The following is a 13288-nucleotide window of genomic DNA, read 5'->3' as shown; positions in this document are numbered from 1 at the left end:
GTTCCCACTCTCCCGGTCTCTGGATTACTGCCTGTTCCCACTCTCCCAGACTGTGGATTACTGCCTGTTCCCACTCTCCCAGCCTCTGGATTACTGCCTGTTCCCACTCTCCCGGTCTCTGGATTACTGCCTGTTCCCACTCTCCCAGACTCTGGATTACTGCCTGTTCCCACTCTCCCAGACTCTGGATTACTGCCTGTTCCCACTCCCCCAGACTCTGGATTACTGCCTGTTCCCACTCTCCTGGTCTCTGGATTACTGCCTGTTCCCACTCTCCCGGTCTCTGGATTACTGCCTGTTCCCACTCTCCCAGACTCTGGATTACTGCCTTTTCCCACTCTCCCGGTCTCTGGATTACTGCCTTTTCCCACTCTCCCAGTCTCTGGATTACTGCCTGTTCCCACTCTCGCAGACTCTGGATTACTGCCTGTTCCCACTCTCCCAGACTCTGGATTACTGCCTGTTCCCACTCTCCCGGTCTCTGGATTACTGCCTGTTCCCACTCTCCCAGACGCTGGATTACTGCCTGTTCCCACTCTCCCAGTCTCTGGATTACTGCCTGTTCCCACTCTCCCAGTCTCTGGATTACCGCCTGATCCCACTCTCCCAGGCTCTGGATTACTGCCTGTTCCCACTCTCCCGGTCTCTGGATTACTGCCTGTTCCCAGTCTCCCAGACTCTGGATTACTGCCTGTTCCCACTCTCCCGATCTCTGGATTACTGCCTGTTCCCACTCTCCCGGTCTCTGGATTACTGCCTGTTCCCACTCTCCCAGACTCTGGATTACTGCCTGTTCCCACTCTCCCAGACTCTGGATTACTGCCTGTTCCCACTCTCCCAGACTCTGGATTACTGCCTGTTCCCACTCTCCCAGACGCTGGATTACTGCCTGTTCCCACTCTCCCAAACTCTGGATTACTGCCTGTTCCCACTCTCCCGGTCTCTGGATTACTGCCTGTTCCCACTCTCCCAGACTCTGGATTACTGCCTGTTCCCACTCTCCCGGTCTCTGGATTACTGCCTGTTCCCACTCTCCCGGTCTCTGGATTACTGCCTGTTCCCACTCTCCCAGACTCTGGATTACTGCCTGTTCCCACTCTCCCGGTCTCTGGATTACTGCCTGTTCCCACTCTCCCGGTCTCTGGATTACTGCCTGTTCCCACTCTCCCAGACTCTGGATTACTGCCTGTTCCCACTCTCCCGGTCTCTGGATTACTGCCTGTTCCCACTCTCCCGGTCTCTGGATTACTGCCTGTTCCCACTCTCCCAGTCTCTGGATTACTGCCTGTTCCCACTCTCCCGGTCTCTGGATTACTGCCTGTTCCCACTCTCCCAGTCTCTGGACTACTGCCTGTTCCCACTCTCCCAGACTCTGGATTACTGCCTGTTCCCACTCTCCCAGACGCTGGATTACTGCCTGTTCCCACTCTCCCAGTCTCTGGATTACTGCCTGTTCCCACTCTCCCGTTCTCTGGATTACTGCCTGTTCCCACTCTCCCAGCCTCTGCATTACTGCCTGTTCCCACTCTCCCAGTCTCTGGGTTACTGCCTGTTCCCACTCTCCCGGTCTCTGGATTACTGCCTGTTCCCACTCTCCCAGACTCTGGATTACTGCCTGTTCCCACTCTCCCGGTCTCTGGATTACTGCCTGTTCCCACTCTCCCGGTCTCTGGATTACTTCCTGTTCCCACTCTCCCAGACTCTGGATTACTGCCTGTTTCCACTCTCCCGGTCTCTGGATTACTGCCTGTTCCCACTCTCCCGGTCTCTGGATTACTGCCTGTTCCCACTCTCCCAGACTCTGGATTACTGCCTGTTTCCACTCTCCCGGTCTCTGGATTACTGCCTGTTCCCACTCTCCCAGACTCTGGATTACTGCCTGTTCCCACTCTCCCGGTCTCTGGATTACTGCCTGTTCCCACTCTCCCAGACTCTGGATTACTGCCTGTTCCCACTCTCCCGGTCTCTGGATTACTGCCTGTTCCCACTCTCCCAGACTCTGGATTACTGCCTGTTCCCACTCTCCCAGTCTCTGGATTACTGCCTGTTCCCACTCTCCCAGTCTCTGGATTACTTCCAGTTCCCACTCTCCCAGTCTCTGGATTACTGCCTGTTCCCACTCTCCCGGTCTCTGGATTACTGCCTGTTCCCACTCTCCCGGTCTCTGGATTACTGCCTGTTCCCACTCTCCCGATCTCTGGATTACTGCCTGTTCCCACTCTCCCAGTCTCTGGATTACTGCCTGTTCCCACTCTCCCGGTCTCTGGATTACTGCCTGTTCCCACTCTCCCAGACTCTGGATTACTGCCTGTTCCCACTCTCCCGGTCTCTGGCTTACTGCCTGTTCCCATTCTCCCAGACTCTGGATTACTGCCTGTTCCCACTCTCCCAGTCTCTGGATTTCTGCCTGTTCCCACTCTCCTGGTCTCTAGATTACTGCCTGTTCCCACTCTCCCAGACTCTGGATTACTGCCTGTTCCCATTCTCCCAGACTCTGGATTACTGCCTGTTCCCACTCTCCCAGACCCTGGATTACTGCCTGTTCCCACTCTCCCAGACTCTGGATTACTGCCTATTCCCACTCTCCCAGACTCTGGATTACTGCCTGTTCCCACTCTCCCAGTCTCTGGATTACTGCCTGTTCCCACTCTCCCGGTCTCTGGATTACTGCCTGTTCCCACTCTCCCAGACTCTGGATTACTGCCTGTTCCCACTCCCCCAGACTCTGGATTACTGCCTGTTCCCACTCTCCCAGACTCTGGATTACTGACTGTTCCCACTCCCCCAGACTCTGGATTACTGCCTGTTCCCACTCTCCCGGTCTCTGGATTACTGCCTGTTCCCACTCTCCCAGACTCTGGATTACGGCCTGTTCCCACTCTCCCGGTCTCTGGATTACTGCCTGGTCCCACTCTCCCAGACTCTGGATTACTGCCTGTTCCCACTCTCCTGGTCTCTGGATTACTGCCTGTTCCCACTCTCCCAGACTCTGGATTACTGCTTGTTCCCACTCTCCCAGACTCTGGATTACTGCCTGTTCCCACTCTCCCAGACTCTGGATTACTGCCTGTTCCCACTCTCCCAGACTCTGGATTACTGCCTGTTCCCACACTCCCGGTCTCTGGATTACTGCCTGTTCCCACTTTCCCGGTCTCTGGATTACTGCCTGTTCCCACTCTCCCAGTCTCTGGATTACTGCCTGTTCCCACTCTCCCAGACTCTGGATTACTGCCTGTTCCCACTCTCCCAGTCTCTGGATTACTGCCTGTTCCCACTCTCCCAGACTCTGGATTACTGCCTGTTCCCACTCTCCCAGACACTGGATTACTGCCTGTTCCCACTCTCCCAGTCTCTGGATTACTGCCTGTTCCCACTCTCCTGGTCTCTGGATTACTGCCTGTTCCCACTCTCCCAGACTCTGGATTACTGCCTGTTCCCACTCTCCCAGACTCTGGATTACTGCCTGTTCCCACTCTCCTGGTCTCTGGATTACTGCCTGTTCCCACTCTAACAGTCTCTGGATTACTGCCTGTTCCCACTCTCCTGGTCTCTGGATTACTGCCTGTTCCCACTCTCCCAGACTCTGGATTACTGCCTGTTCCCACTCTCCCAGTCTCTGGATTACTGCCTGTTCTCACTCTCCCAGACTCTGGATTACTGCCTGTTCCCACTCTCCCGGTCTCTGGATTACTGCCTGTTCCCACTCTCCCAGACTCTGGATTACTGCCTGTTCCCACTCTCCCAGACTCTGGATTACTGCTTGTTCCCACTCTCCCAGACTCTGGATTACTGCTTGTTCCCACTTTCCCGGTCTCTGGATTACTGCCTGTTCCCACTCTCCCGGTCTCTGGATTACTGCCTGTTCCCACTCTCCCAGACTCTGGATTACTGCCTGTTCCCACTCTCCCGATCACTGGATTACTGCCTGTTCCCACTCTCCCAGACTCTGGATTACTGCCTGTTCCCACTCTCCCAGTCTCTGGATTACTGCCTGTTCCCACTCTCCCGGTCTCTGGATTACTGCCTGTTCCCACTCTCCCAGACTCTGGATTACTGCCTGTTCCCACTCTCCCGGTCTGTGGATTACTGCCTGTTCCCACTCTCCCAGACTCTGGATTACTGCCTGTTCCCACTCTCCCGGTCTGTGGATTACTGCCTGTTCCCACTCTCCCAGACGCTGGATTACTGCCTGTTCCCACTCTCCCGGTCTCTGGATTACTGCCTGTTCCCACTCTCCCAGACTCTGGATTACTGCCTGTTCCCACTCTCCCGGTCTCTGGATTACTGCCTGTTCCCACTCTCCCAGACTCTGGATTACTGCCTGTTCCCACTCTCCCAGACTCTGGATTACTGCCTGTTCCCACTCTCCCAGACTCTGGATTACTGCCTGTTCCCACTCTCCCGGTCTCTGGATTACTGCCTGTTCCCACTCTCCCAGACTCTGGATTACTGCCTGTTCCCACTCTCCCAGTCTCTGGATTACTGCCTGTTCCCACTCTCCTAGACTCTGGATTACTGCCTGTTCCCACTCTCCCAGACTCTGGATTACTGCCTGTTCCCACTCTCCCAGACTCTGGATTACTGCCTGTTCCCACTCTCCCAGACTCTGGATTACTGCCTGTTCCCACTCTCCCGGTCTCTGGATTACTGCCTGTTCCCACTCTCCTGGTCTCTGGATTACTGCCTGTTCCCACTCTCCCGGTCTCTGGATTACTGCCTGTTCCCACTCTCCCAGACTCTGGATTACTGCCTGTTCCCACTCTCCTGGTCTCTGGATTCCTGCCTGTTCCCACTCTCCTGGTCTCTGGATTACTGCCTGTTCCCACTCTCCCGGACTCTGGATTACTGCCTGTTCCCACTCTCCCAGACTCTGGATTACTGCCTGTTCCCACTCTCCCAGTCTCTGGATTACTGCCTGTTCCCACTCTCCTGGTCTCTGGATTACTGCCTGTTCCCACTCTCCCAGACTCTGGATTACTGCCTGTTCCCACTCTCCCGGTCTCTGGATTACTGCCTGTTCCCACTCTCCCAGTCTCTGGATTACTGCCTGTTCCCACTCTCCCGGTCTCTGGATTACTGCCTGTTCCCACTCTCCCAATCTCTGGATTACTGCCTGTTCCCACTCTCCCAGTCTCTGGATTACTGCTTGTTCCCACTCTCCCAGACTCTGGATTACTGCCTGTTCCCACTCTCCCAGTCTCTGGATTACTGCCTGTTCCCACTCTCCCAGACTCTGGATTACTGCCTGTTCCCACTCTCCCGGTCTCTGGATTACTGCCTGTTCCCACTCTCCCGGTCTCTGGATTACTGCCTGTTCCCACTCTCCCAGTCTCTGGATTACTGCCTGTTCCCACTCTCCCAGACTCTGGATTACTGCTTGTTCCCACTCTCCCAGACTCTGGATTACTGCTTGTTCCCACTTTCCCGGTCTCTGGATTACTGCCTGTTCCCATTCTCCCAGACTCTGGATTACTGCCTGTTCCCACTCTCCCAGACTCTGGATTACTGCCTGTTCCCACTCTCCCAGACTCTGGATTACTGCTTGTTCCCACTTTCCCGGTCTCTGGATTACTGCCTGTTCCCACTCTCCCAGACTCTGGATTACTGCCTGTTCCCACTCTCCCAGACTCTGGATTACTGCTTGTTCCCACTCTCCCGGTCTCTGGATTACTGCCTGTTCCCTCTCCCAGTGAGGGAGACCCCTATTGAGAGACCACAGGGAGACTTCAATGGGAGTGTGGCGCACTGCTGTGCACATGAGGCTCTCTCCCACAATATCTGTGAAGATGTTTGTGGGAATCAATTTCGAAAAACACTTGTATCTGCAATGGATTTGAAATAGAACAAGATTATGAATGATGTTCCTTTGTTAGCTTCGAGCGGTAATCCCGAGTGAAAGGTGAAAGGTGAATGTGGCAATTCCCACATCAGATGTTGTGAGTGACAAAGGCTGTTCCTTTCCAAAGGGACCTCGGGAAGGGGCCCAGGTCTCTTCAAGTGGCCGTGATGCAGAGATCCTGACAGACCCTGAATGAGGGGCATGAGAGGGTGGATGCTTGATGGAGCAGACTCTTTCTCCAATCTCCCTCTCGCTCTCTATTGCTCCCTCTCTCTCTGACTCTCTGTGTGTTTTGTACAGAGTGTGAACAAGCCGAGGGACTGGTACAGGAGGATGTTTGGACAGATTCACAGCAGACCCACAGGTAACTACTCATTATTGCCCCATGGACCTATAAGAGTCAGGGTGGAGGGGGAACTGGGGGAGAAGGGAGAGGGGATGGGGGAATGGGTAGAGGAGTGGGATGGGGGGAGGGGAGGGAAGCAGAGGGGGGAGGGGTGTAATAGTGGAAAGAAAGACTTGCATTTCTATAGCGCCTTTCACCACCTCAGGACGTCCCAAAGTGCTTTACAGCCAATGAAGTACTTTTGAAATGTCGTCACTGTTGTAATGTGGGAAACGTGGCTGCCAATTTGCGCACAGCAAGCTCCCAGAAACAGCAATCTGATAATGACCAGATCATCTGTTTTAGTGATGTTGATTAGAGGTAAATATTGGCTCTGGACACTGATGAGAACTCCCCTTCTCTTCTTCGAAATAGTGCCATGGGATCTTTTACATCCATCTGAGAGAACAGACGGGGCCTCAGTTTAACGTCTCATCTGAAAGTTGGCACCTCCAACAGTGCAGCACTCCCTCAGTACTGTACTGGGCGTGTCAGCCTGGATTATGGGCTCGAGTCTCTGGAGTGGGACTTGAACTCACGACGTTCTGACTCAGAGGGGAAGAGTGGTGCCCACTGAACCGCGGCCGACACTGACAAACACACACTGACACTGGGAACTCTCAAATCTAAAGACTTTTTCCAAAAACACCGAGCTCAGACTCTGGGCCTTGTTGGTTGGTCGGTTAGAGAGAGTCTTACACTGAGTATTGAGGGGCAATTTGGAGGAATGGACTTTCCCTTTAAATGAATAATCTGTTTGCCGCACATTTTATTTATTTATCAGGAGTCGCAATGCTTAAGTGTTATTTGTGATAATTCACATCAATGATTGGATGTGATGATTTACCCAAGAACGTTCATCATCTATGGTTGGCTGGCAATTTGACCCAGTCAAACGCTCTAACTTCCTGAGCCCATGTTGCCCTGACCCACTCGCCAGGCTGCCCAGCCTTGGCAGGAATGCTCTGATCTCGCTGAGAAGGGGCCGCGTTCCAGAAAGGCTAAGCAGGAGAGACGTGTAGTTGCTCAGTACAGTATAACCTTCCCTGTTGGTGATGCCCTCTCAACTCTAACCTCTCGCTCTTCTCCATTGCAACCTTCTTTGTCCCAATACTTTAGATGGGGAGTCAATTCCAGGGGAGGGAACTCCTGGGGAAGGGGAGAGGGTTCCTGGGGAAGGGGAGAGGGTTCCTGGGGAAGGGGAGAGGGTTCCTGGGGAAGGAGAGGGTTCCTGGGGAAGGGAGAGGGTTCCTGAGGAAGGGGAGAGGGTTCCTGAGGAAGGGGAGAGGGTTCCTGGGGAAGGAGAGGGTTCCTGGGGAAGGGGAGAGGGTTCCTGAGGAAGGGGAGAGGGTTCCTGGGGAAGGGGAGAGGGTTCCTGGGGAAGGGGAGTGGGTTCCTGGAGAAGTGGAGAGGGTTCCTGGGGAAGGGGAGAGGGTTCCTGGAGAAGGGGAGAGGGTTCCTGGGGAAGGGGAGAGGGTTCCTGGGGAAGGGGAGGAGATTCCTGGGGAAGGGGCGAGGGTTCCTGGGGAAGGGGAGAGGGTTCCTGGGGAAGGGGAGAGGGTTCCTGGGGAAGGGGAGAGGATTCCTGGGGAAGGGGAGGAGATTCCTGGGGAAGGGGAGAGGGTTTCTGGGGAAGGGGAGGAGATTCCTGGGGAAGGGGAGAGGGTTCCTGGGGAAGGGGAGAGGGTTCCTGGGGAAGGGGAGAGGGTTCCTGGGGAAGGGGAGAGGGTTCCTGGGGAAGGGGAGAGGTTTCCTGGGGAAGGGGAGAGGGATCCTGAGGAAGGGGAGAGGGTTCCTGGGGAAGGGGAGAGGATTCCTGAGGAAGGGGAGAGGGTACCTGGGGAAGGGGAGAGGGTTCCTGGGGAAGGGGAGAGGGTTCCTCGGGAAGGGGAGAGGATTCCTGGGGAAGGGGAGAGGGTTCCTGGGGAAGGGGAGAGGGTTCCTGGGGAAGGGGAGAGGGTTCCTGAGGAAGGGGAGAGGGTTCCTGGGGAAGGGGAGAGGGTTCCTGAGGAAGGGGAGAGGTTTCCTGGGGAAGGGGAGAGGGTTCCTGGGCAAGGAGAGAGGTTCCTGGGGAAGGGGAGAGGGTTCCTGGGGAAGGGGAGCGGGTTCCTGGGGAAGGGGAGAGGGTTCCTGAGGAAGGGGAGAGGGTTCCTGGGGAAGGAGAGGGTTCCTGGGGAAGGGGAGAGGGTTCCTGAGGAAGGGAAGAGGGTTCCTGGGGAAGGAGAGGGTTCCTGGGGAAGAGGAGTAAGTTCCTGGGGAAGGGGAGAGGGTTCCTGGGGAAGAGGAGTAAGTTCCTGAGGAAGGGGAGAGGGTTCCTGGGGAAGGAGAGGGTTCCTGAGGAAGGGGAGAGGATTCCTGGGGAAGGGGAGAGGGTTCCTGGGGCAGGGGAGAGGATTCCTGGGGAAGGGGAGAGGGTTCCTGGGGAAGGGGAGAGGGTTCCTGGGGAAGGGGAGAGGATTCCTGGGGAAGGGGAGAGGGTTTCTGGGGAAGGAGAGGGTTCCTGGGGAAGGGGAGAGGGTTCCTGGGGAAGGAGAGGGTTCCTGGGGAAGGGGAGAGGGTTCCTGGGGAAGGGGAGAGGGTTCCTGGGGAAGGGGAGAGGGTTCCTGGGGAAGGGGAGAGGGTTCCTGGGGAAGGGGAGAGGGTTCCTGGGGAAGGGGAGAGGGTTCCTGGGGAAGGGGAGAGGGTTCCTGAGGAAGGGGAGAGGGTTCCTGGGGAAGGAGAGGGTTCCTGGGGAAGGGGAGAGGGTTCCTGGGGAAGGGGAGAGGGTTCCTGGGGAAGGGGAGAGGGTTCCTGGGGAAGAGGAGTAAGTTCCTGAGGAAGGGGAGAGGGTTTCTGGGGAAGGAGAGGGTTCCTGGGGAAGAGGAGAGGTTCCTGGGGAAGGGGAGAGGGTTCCTGGGGAAGGGGAGAGGGTTCCTGGGGAAGGGGAGGTGATTCCTGGGGAAGCTGTGAAGTGCTTTGGGACGCCCTGTTTCACAATAAAATGAAGAATGTTCTATTGAATGTTTTATTGCAGATGATGAATTTGAAGCCCATGATGTCACAGACCAATTGAACAGTAAGTTTCAGTGTCAGTTAAACCTTCGAATTCCTGGGTCCTTTAACAGGACAAAGATCAGCCATTTCACACTCAGCGGCATTATTGTCGCTTTGCAGACTGCGATCCATAGACTTTAGTTGGGTAAGGTATCAAGGGATATGGAACAAAGGTGGGTAAATGAATTTGAGGTACAGATCACCCATGATCTGACTGAATGACCTCCTCCTGCTCCTGTGTAATAGGCTCGAGGGGCTGAATGGCCTCCTCCTGTTCCTGTGTAATAGGCTCGAGGGGCTGACTGGCCTCCTCCTGTTCCTGTGTAATAGGCTCGAGGGGCTGAATGGCCTCCTCCTGTTCCTGTGTAACAGGCTCGAGGGGCTGAATGGCCTCCTCCTGTTCCTGTGTAACAGCCTCGAGGGCTGAATGGCCTCCTCCTGTTCCTGTGTAATAGGCTTGAGGGGCTGAATGGCCTCCTCCTGTTCCTGTGTAACAGGCTCGAGGGGCTGAATGGCCTCCTCCTGTTCCTGTGTAACAGCCTCGAGGGATGAATGGCCTCCTCCTGTTCCTGTGTAACAGGCTCAAGGGGCTGAATGGCCTCCTCCTGTTCCTGTGTAATAGGCTCGAGGGGCTGAATGGCCTCCTCCTGTTCCTGTGTAACAGGCTCGAGGGGCTGAATGGCCTCCTCCTGTTCCTGTGTAACAGCCTCGAGGGCTGAATGGCCTCCTCCTGTTCCTGTGTAACAGCCTCGAGGGATGAATGGCCTCCTCCTGTTCCTGTGTAACAGGTTTGAGGGCTGAATGGGCCTCCTCCTGTTCCTGTGTAACAGGTTTGAGGGCTGAATGGGCCTCCTCCTGTTCCTATGTTCCTACCCATTGTATTTGTTGAGTTGAAATCACAAATGATTTGTCTTTGGATTTCAGCCCAAGCTTGTCATGTTCATAATTATTTGTTCTGGGATGTGGGCGTCACTGGAAAGCCCCAGCATTTATTGCCCTTCCCGTGCCGTAAGAGATTTAGGACAGAGAGCGGGAGAAACCTTTTTACAGAGGGTTGTGAGTCTGTAGAATTCACTCCTGGGGTTAGTGATTGAAGCAGAGATCGGGGCAACGATTAGGAACAGGTTAGACAGGTGGTTAAAGGAAAGAGGAATAAAGGGATCTGGGAACAGGGCGGGTACATGGGATTAGGATCCGCCCGTGTGGGGGAGAAACACCAGCGCGGACTGGATGGGCCGCTTGAGAAGGTGGTGGTGAGCCGCCTTCTTGAACTGCTGCAGTCCGTGTGGTGAAGGTGCTCCCACAGTGCTGTTAGGGAGGGAGATCCAGGATTTTGACCCAGCGACGATGAAGGAACGGCGATATATTTCCAAGTTGGGATGGTGTGTGACTGGTGGCCAACTAACAATGGTTCTCCTGGAGTACAGCCACTTTGGAGGCACAGTGGCTCCATATTTGCCGATGGAAGATTGGAATCTAGTTGATCCCCTGTGGCAGACTCAGTAGCCATGCACCTACCCCCGCAAGGCCCAGAGAGCCCCAGCCCCAGCCCCAGGCCCAGGCCCAGGCCCAGGCCCAGGCAGCTCACTGACCAGAGCACAGTTTCCGCCATCTCCGGCCCTCCTCGCTTCTTTTCTCAAATTAAAAATGAAAGAACTTGCATTTCTCCAGCGACCTCAGGACATCCCAAAGCGTGTCGCAGCCAATGAAGCACAGTTGAAGTGTAGCCACTGTTGTAATGTAGGAAACGCGCCAGCCAATTTGTGCACAGAAAGATCCCACAAACAGCAATGTGATAATGACCAGATAATCTCTTTTTTGGTGTTGATTGAGGGATAAATATTGGCCAGGAAACATGAGAGAACTCCCCTGCTCTTCTTCGAAATAGTGCCACGGGATCTTTTACATCCACCCGAGAGAGCAGACTGTGCCTCGGTTTAACGTCTCATCCAAAAGTCGGCCCATCCGACAGTGCAGCACTCCCTCAGTACTGCCCTTCCGACAGTGCAGTGCTCCCTCAGTACTGCCCCTCCGACAGTGCGGCGCTCCCTCAGTACTGCCCTTCCGACAGTGCAGTGCTCCCTCAGTACTGCCCCTCCGACAGTGCAGCGCTCCCTCAGTACTGCCCCCTCTGACAGTTTAGCGCTCCCTCAGTACTGCCCCTCCGACAGTGCAGCGCTCCCTCAGTACTGCCCCTCCGACAGTGCAGCACTCCCTCAGTATTGCCCCTCCGACAGTGCAGCGCTCCCTCAGTACTGCCCCTCCGACAGTTTAGCGCTCCCTCAGTACTGCCCCTCCGACAGTGCAGCACTCCCTCAGTACTGCCCCTCCGACAGTGCAGTGCTCCCTCAGTACTGCCCCCTCCGACAGTTTAGCGCTCCCTCAGTACTGCCCCTCCGACAGTGCAGCGCTCCCTCAGTACTGCCCCTCCGACAGTGCAGCACTCCCTCAGTACTGCCCCTCCGACAGTGCAGCACTCCCTCAGTACTGCCCTTCCGACAGTGCAGCGCTCCCTCAGTACTGCCCTTCCGACAGTGCAGCACTCCCTCAGTACTGCCCCTCCGACAGTGCAGCACTCCCTCAGTACTGCCCCTCCGACAGTGCAGCACTCCCTCAGTACTGCCCCTTCAACTAACGGAATAAGCTAATGGAATGCTGGGCTTTATATCTGGAGGACTAGAGTACAAGGGGGTAGAAGTTATGCTGCAGCTGTACAAAACCCTGGTTAGACCACACCTGGAGCACTGGGAGCAGTTCTGGGCACCACACCTTAGGAAGGATATATTGGCCTTGGAGGGAGTGCAGTGTAGGTTTACCAGAATGATGCCCGGACTTCAAGGGTTAAATTACAAAGCGATATTACACAAACTAGGAATAACAACAGCAAACGCTGGAAAAACTCAGCAGGCCAGGGCAGCATCCGTGGAGCGAGAAACGGAGTCAACGTTTCAGGTCGAAGACCCTTCGTCAGAACTGGAAAAAAGCAGGAAATGGAACAGATTGTGAAGCAAGTTAGGGGCTGGGAAAGGGGGGAGGGGATGAAAGAACAAAAGGGAAGGTCGGTGATAGGATAGAAGGCAGGAGAGATTAAGAGACCTTACGAGATATTCAAGGCAAGCGGAGGTGGTAATGGGACAGGTTAAGGAACAAAGGCTGGCTCTAGATGAAGCGTGAATTGCGCTGGCAGAATGAAGGACAGCTGCCATGAGTGAGGGAAGAAAAAAGGCCAAACAAGAAGTGTGGATGAAAAAATAACAAATGTACAAACTGGCGTTGTATTCCCTGTGATTTAGAAGGTTAAGGGGTGATTTGATTGAACTTTTTAAGATATTAAGGGAACTGATAGGGTAGAGAGAGAGAAACTATTCCCGCTGGTTGGGGAGTCGAGGACTAGGGGGCAGAGTCTAAAAATTAGAGCCAGACCTTTCAGGAGTGAAGTTAGGAAACACTTCGACACACAAAGGGTGGGAGAAGTTTGCTGTTCTGTAAACAGCAATTGATGCTGGGTCAATTGTTGAATTTAAATCTGAGATCGATAGATTTTTGTTAACCAAAGGTATTAAGGGATATGGGGCAAAGGCGGGTATATGGAGTTAGGTCGCAGATCAGCCATGATCTCATTGAATGGTGGAACAGACTCGAGGGGCTGAATGGCCTCTTCCTGTCCCTATGTTCCAAAGTCTCTGGAGTGGGACTTGAACCCACGACCTTCTGACTCAGAGGCTGCCCACTGAGCCACAGCTGGCACCTGGCCTGATGGAACACAGACAAGGGATGAAAGATTTTCTAACCTGGGGATTGTGTAGAGCAGCGGGTTAGACACTGGCCTTTCACCATGGGCAAATGGATTCAAATAACTCTGGTACTGGACTCGGTCACAACTCCCTCCACCACCGGCGCACCGTGGCTGCAGTGTGTACCATCTACAAGATACACTGCAGCAACTCGCCAAGGCTTCTTCGGCAGCACCTCCCAAACCCGCGACCTCTTCCACCTAGAAGGACAAGGGCAGCAGGTGCACGGGAACACCA

At 54.7% G+C, this 13288-nt stretch overlaps 1 protein-coding gene across 2 annotated transcripts in view; it reads left to right on the top strand.

Moving 5' to 3' along the window:
* Positions 1-6144: 6144 nt before the first annotated feature.
* LOC147097842 (uncharacterized) overlaps positions 6145-13288 on the top strand; it is a 59874-nt gene continuing 52730 nt past the window's right edge. For both annotated transcript variants that reach the window (XM_085970871.1, XM_085970870.1), the window contains exons 1-2: positions 6145-6203; positions 9238-9279. In XM_085970871.1, coding sequence (XP_085826997.1) covers positions 6173-6203; positions 9238-9279 — 73 coding nt within the window. In that variant the 5' untranslated portion in view covers positions 6145-6172. The remainder of the gene's footprint in view (positions 6204-9237; positions 9280-13288) is intronic.

This window comes from Somniosus microcephalus, chromosome 30 (assembly GCF_052327205.1).
Source record: "Somniosus microcephalus isolate GS21.2 chromosome 30, FLI_Smic_1.0, whole genome shotgun sequence".
In the NCBI taxonomy this organism is placed as follows: domain Eukaryota; kingdom Metazoa; phylum Chordata; class Chondrichthyes; order Squaliformes; family Somniosidae; genus Somniosus; species Somniosus microcephalus.
Note: the sequence above shows the minus strand (reverse complement) of the source record. Positions and strands in the feature narration are given on the sequence as shown.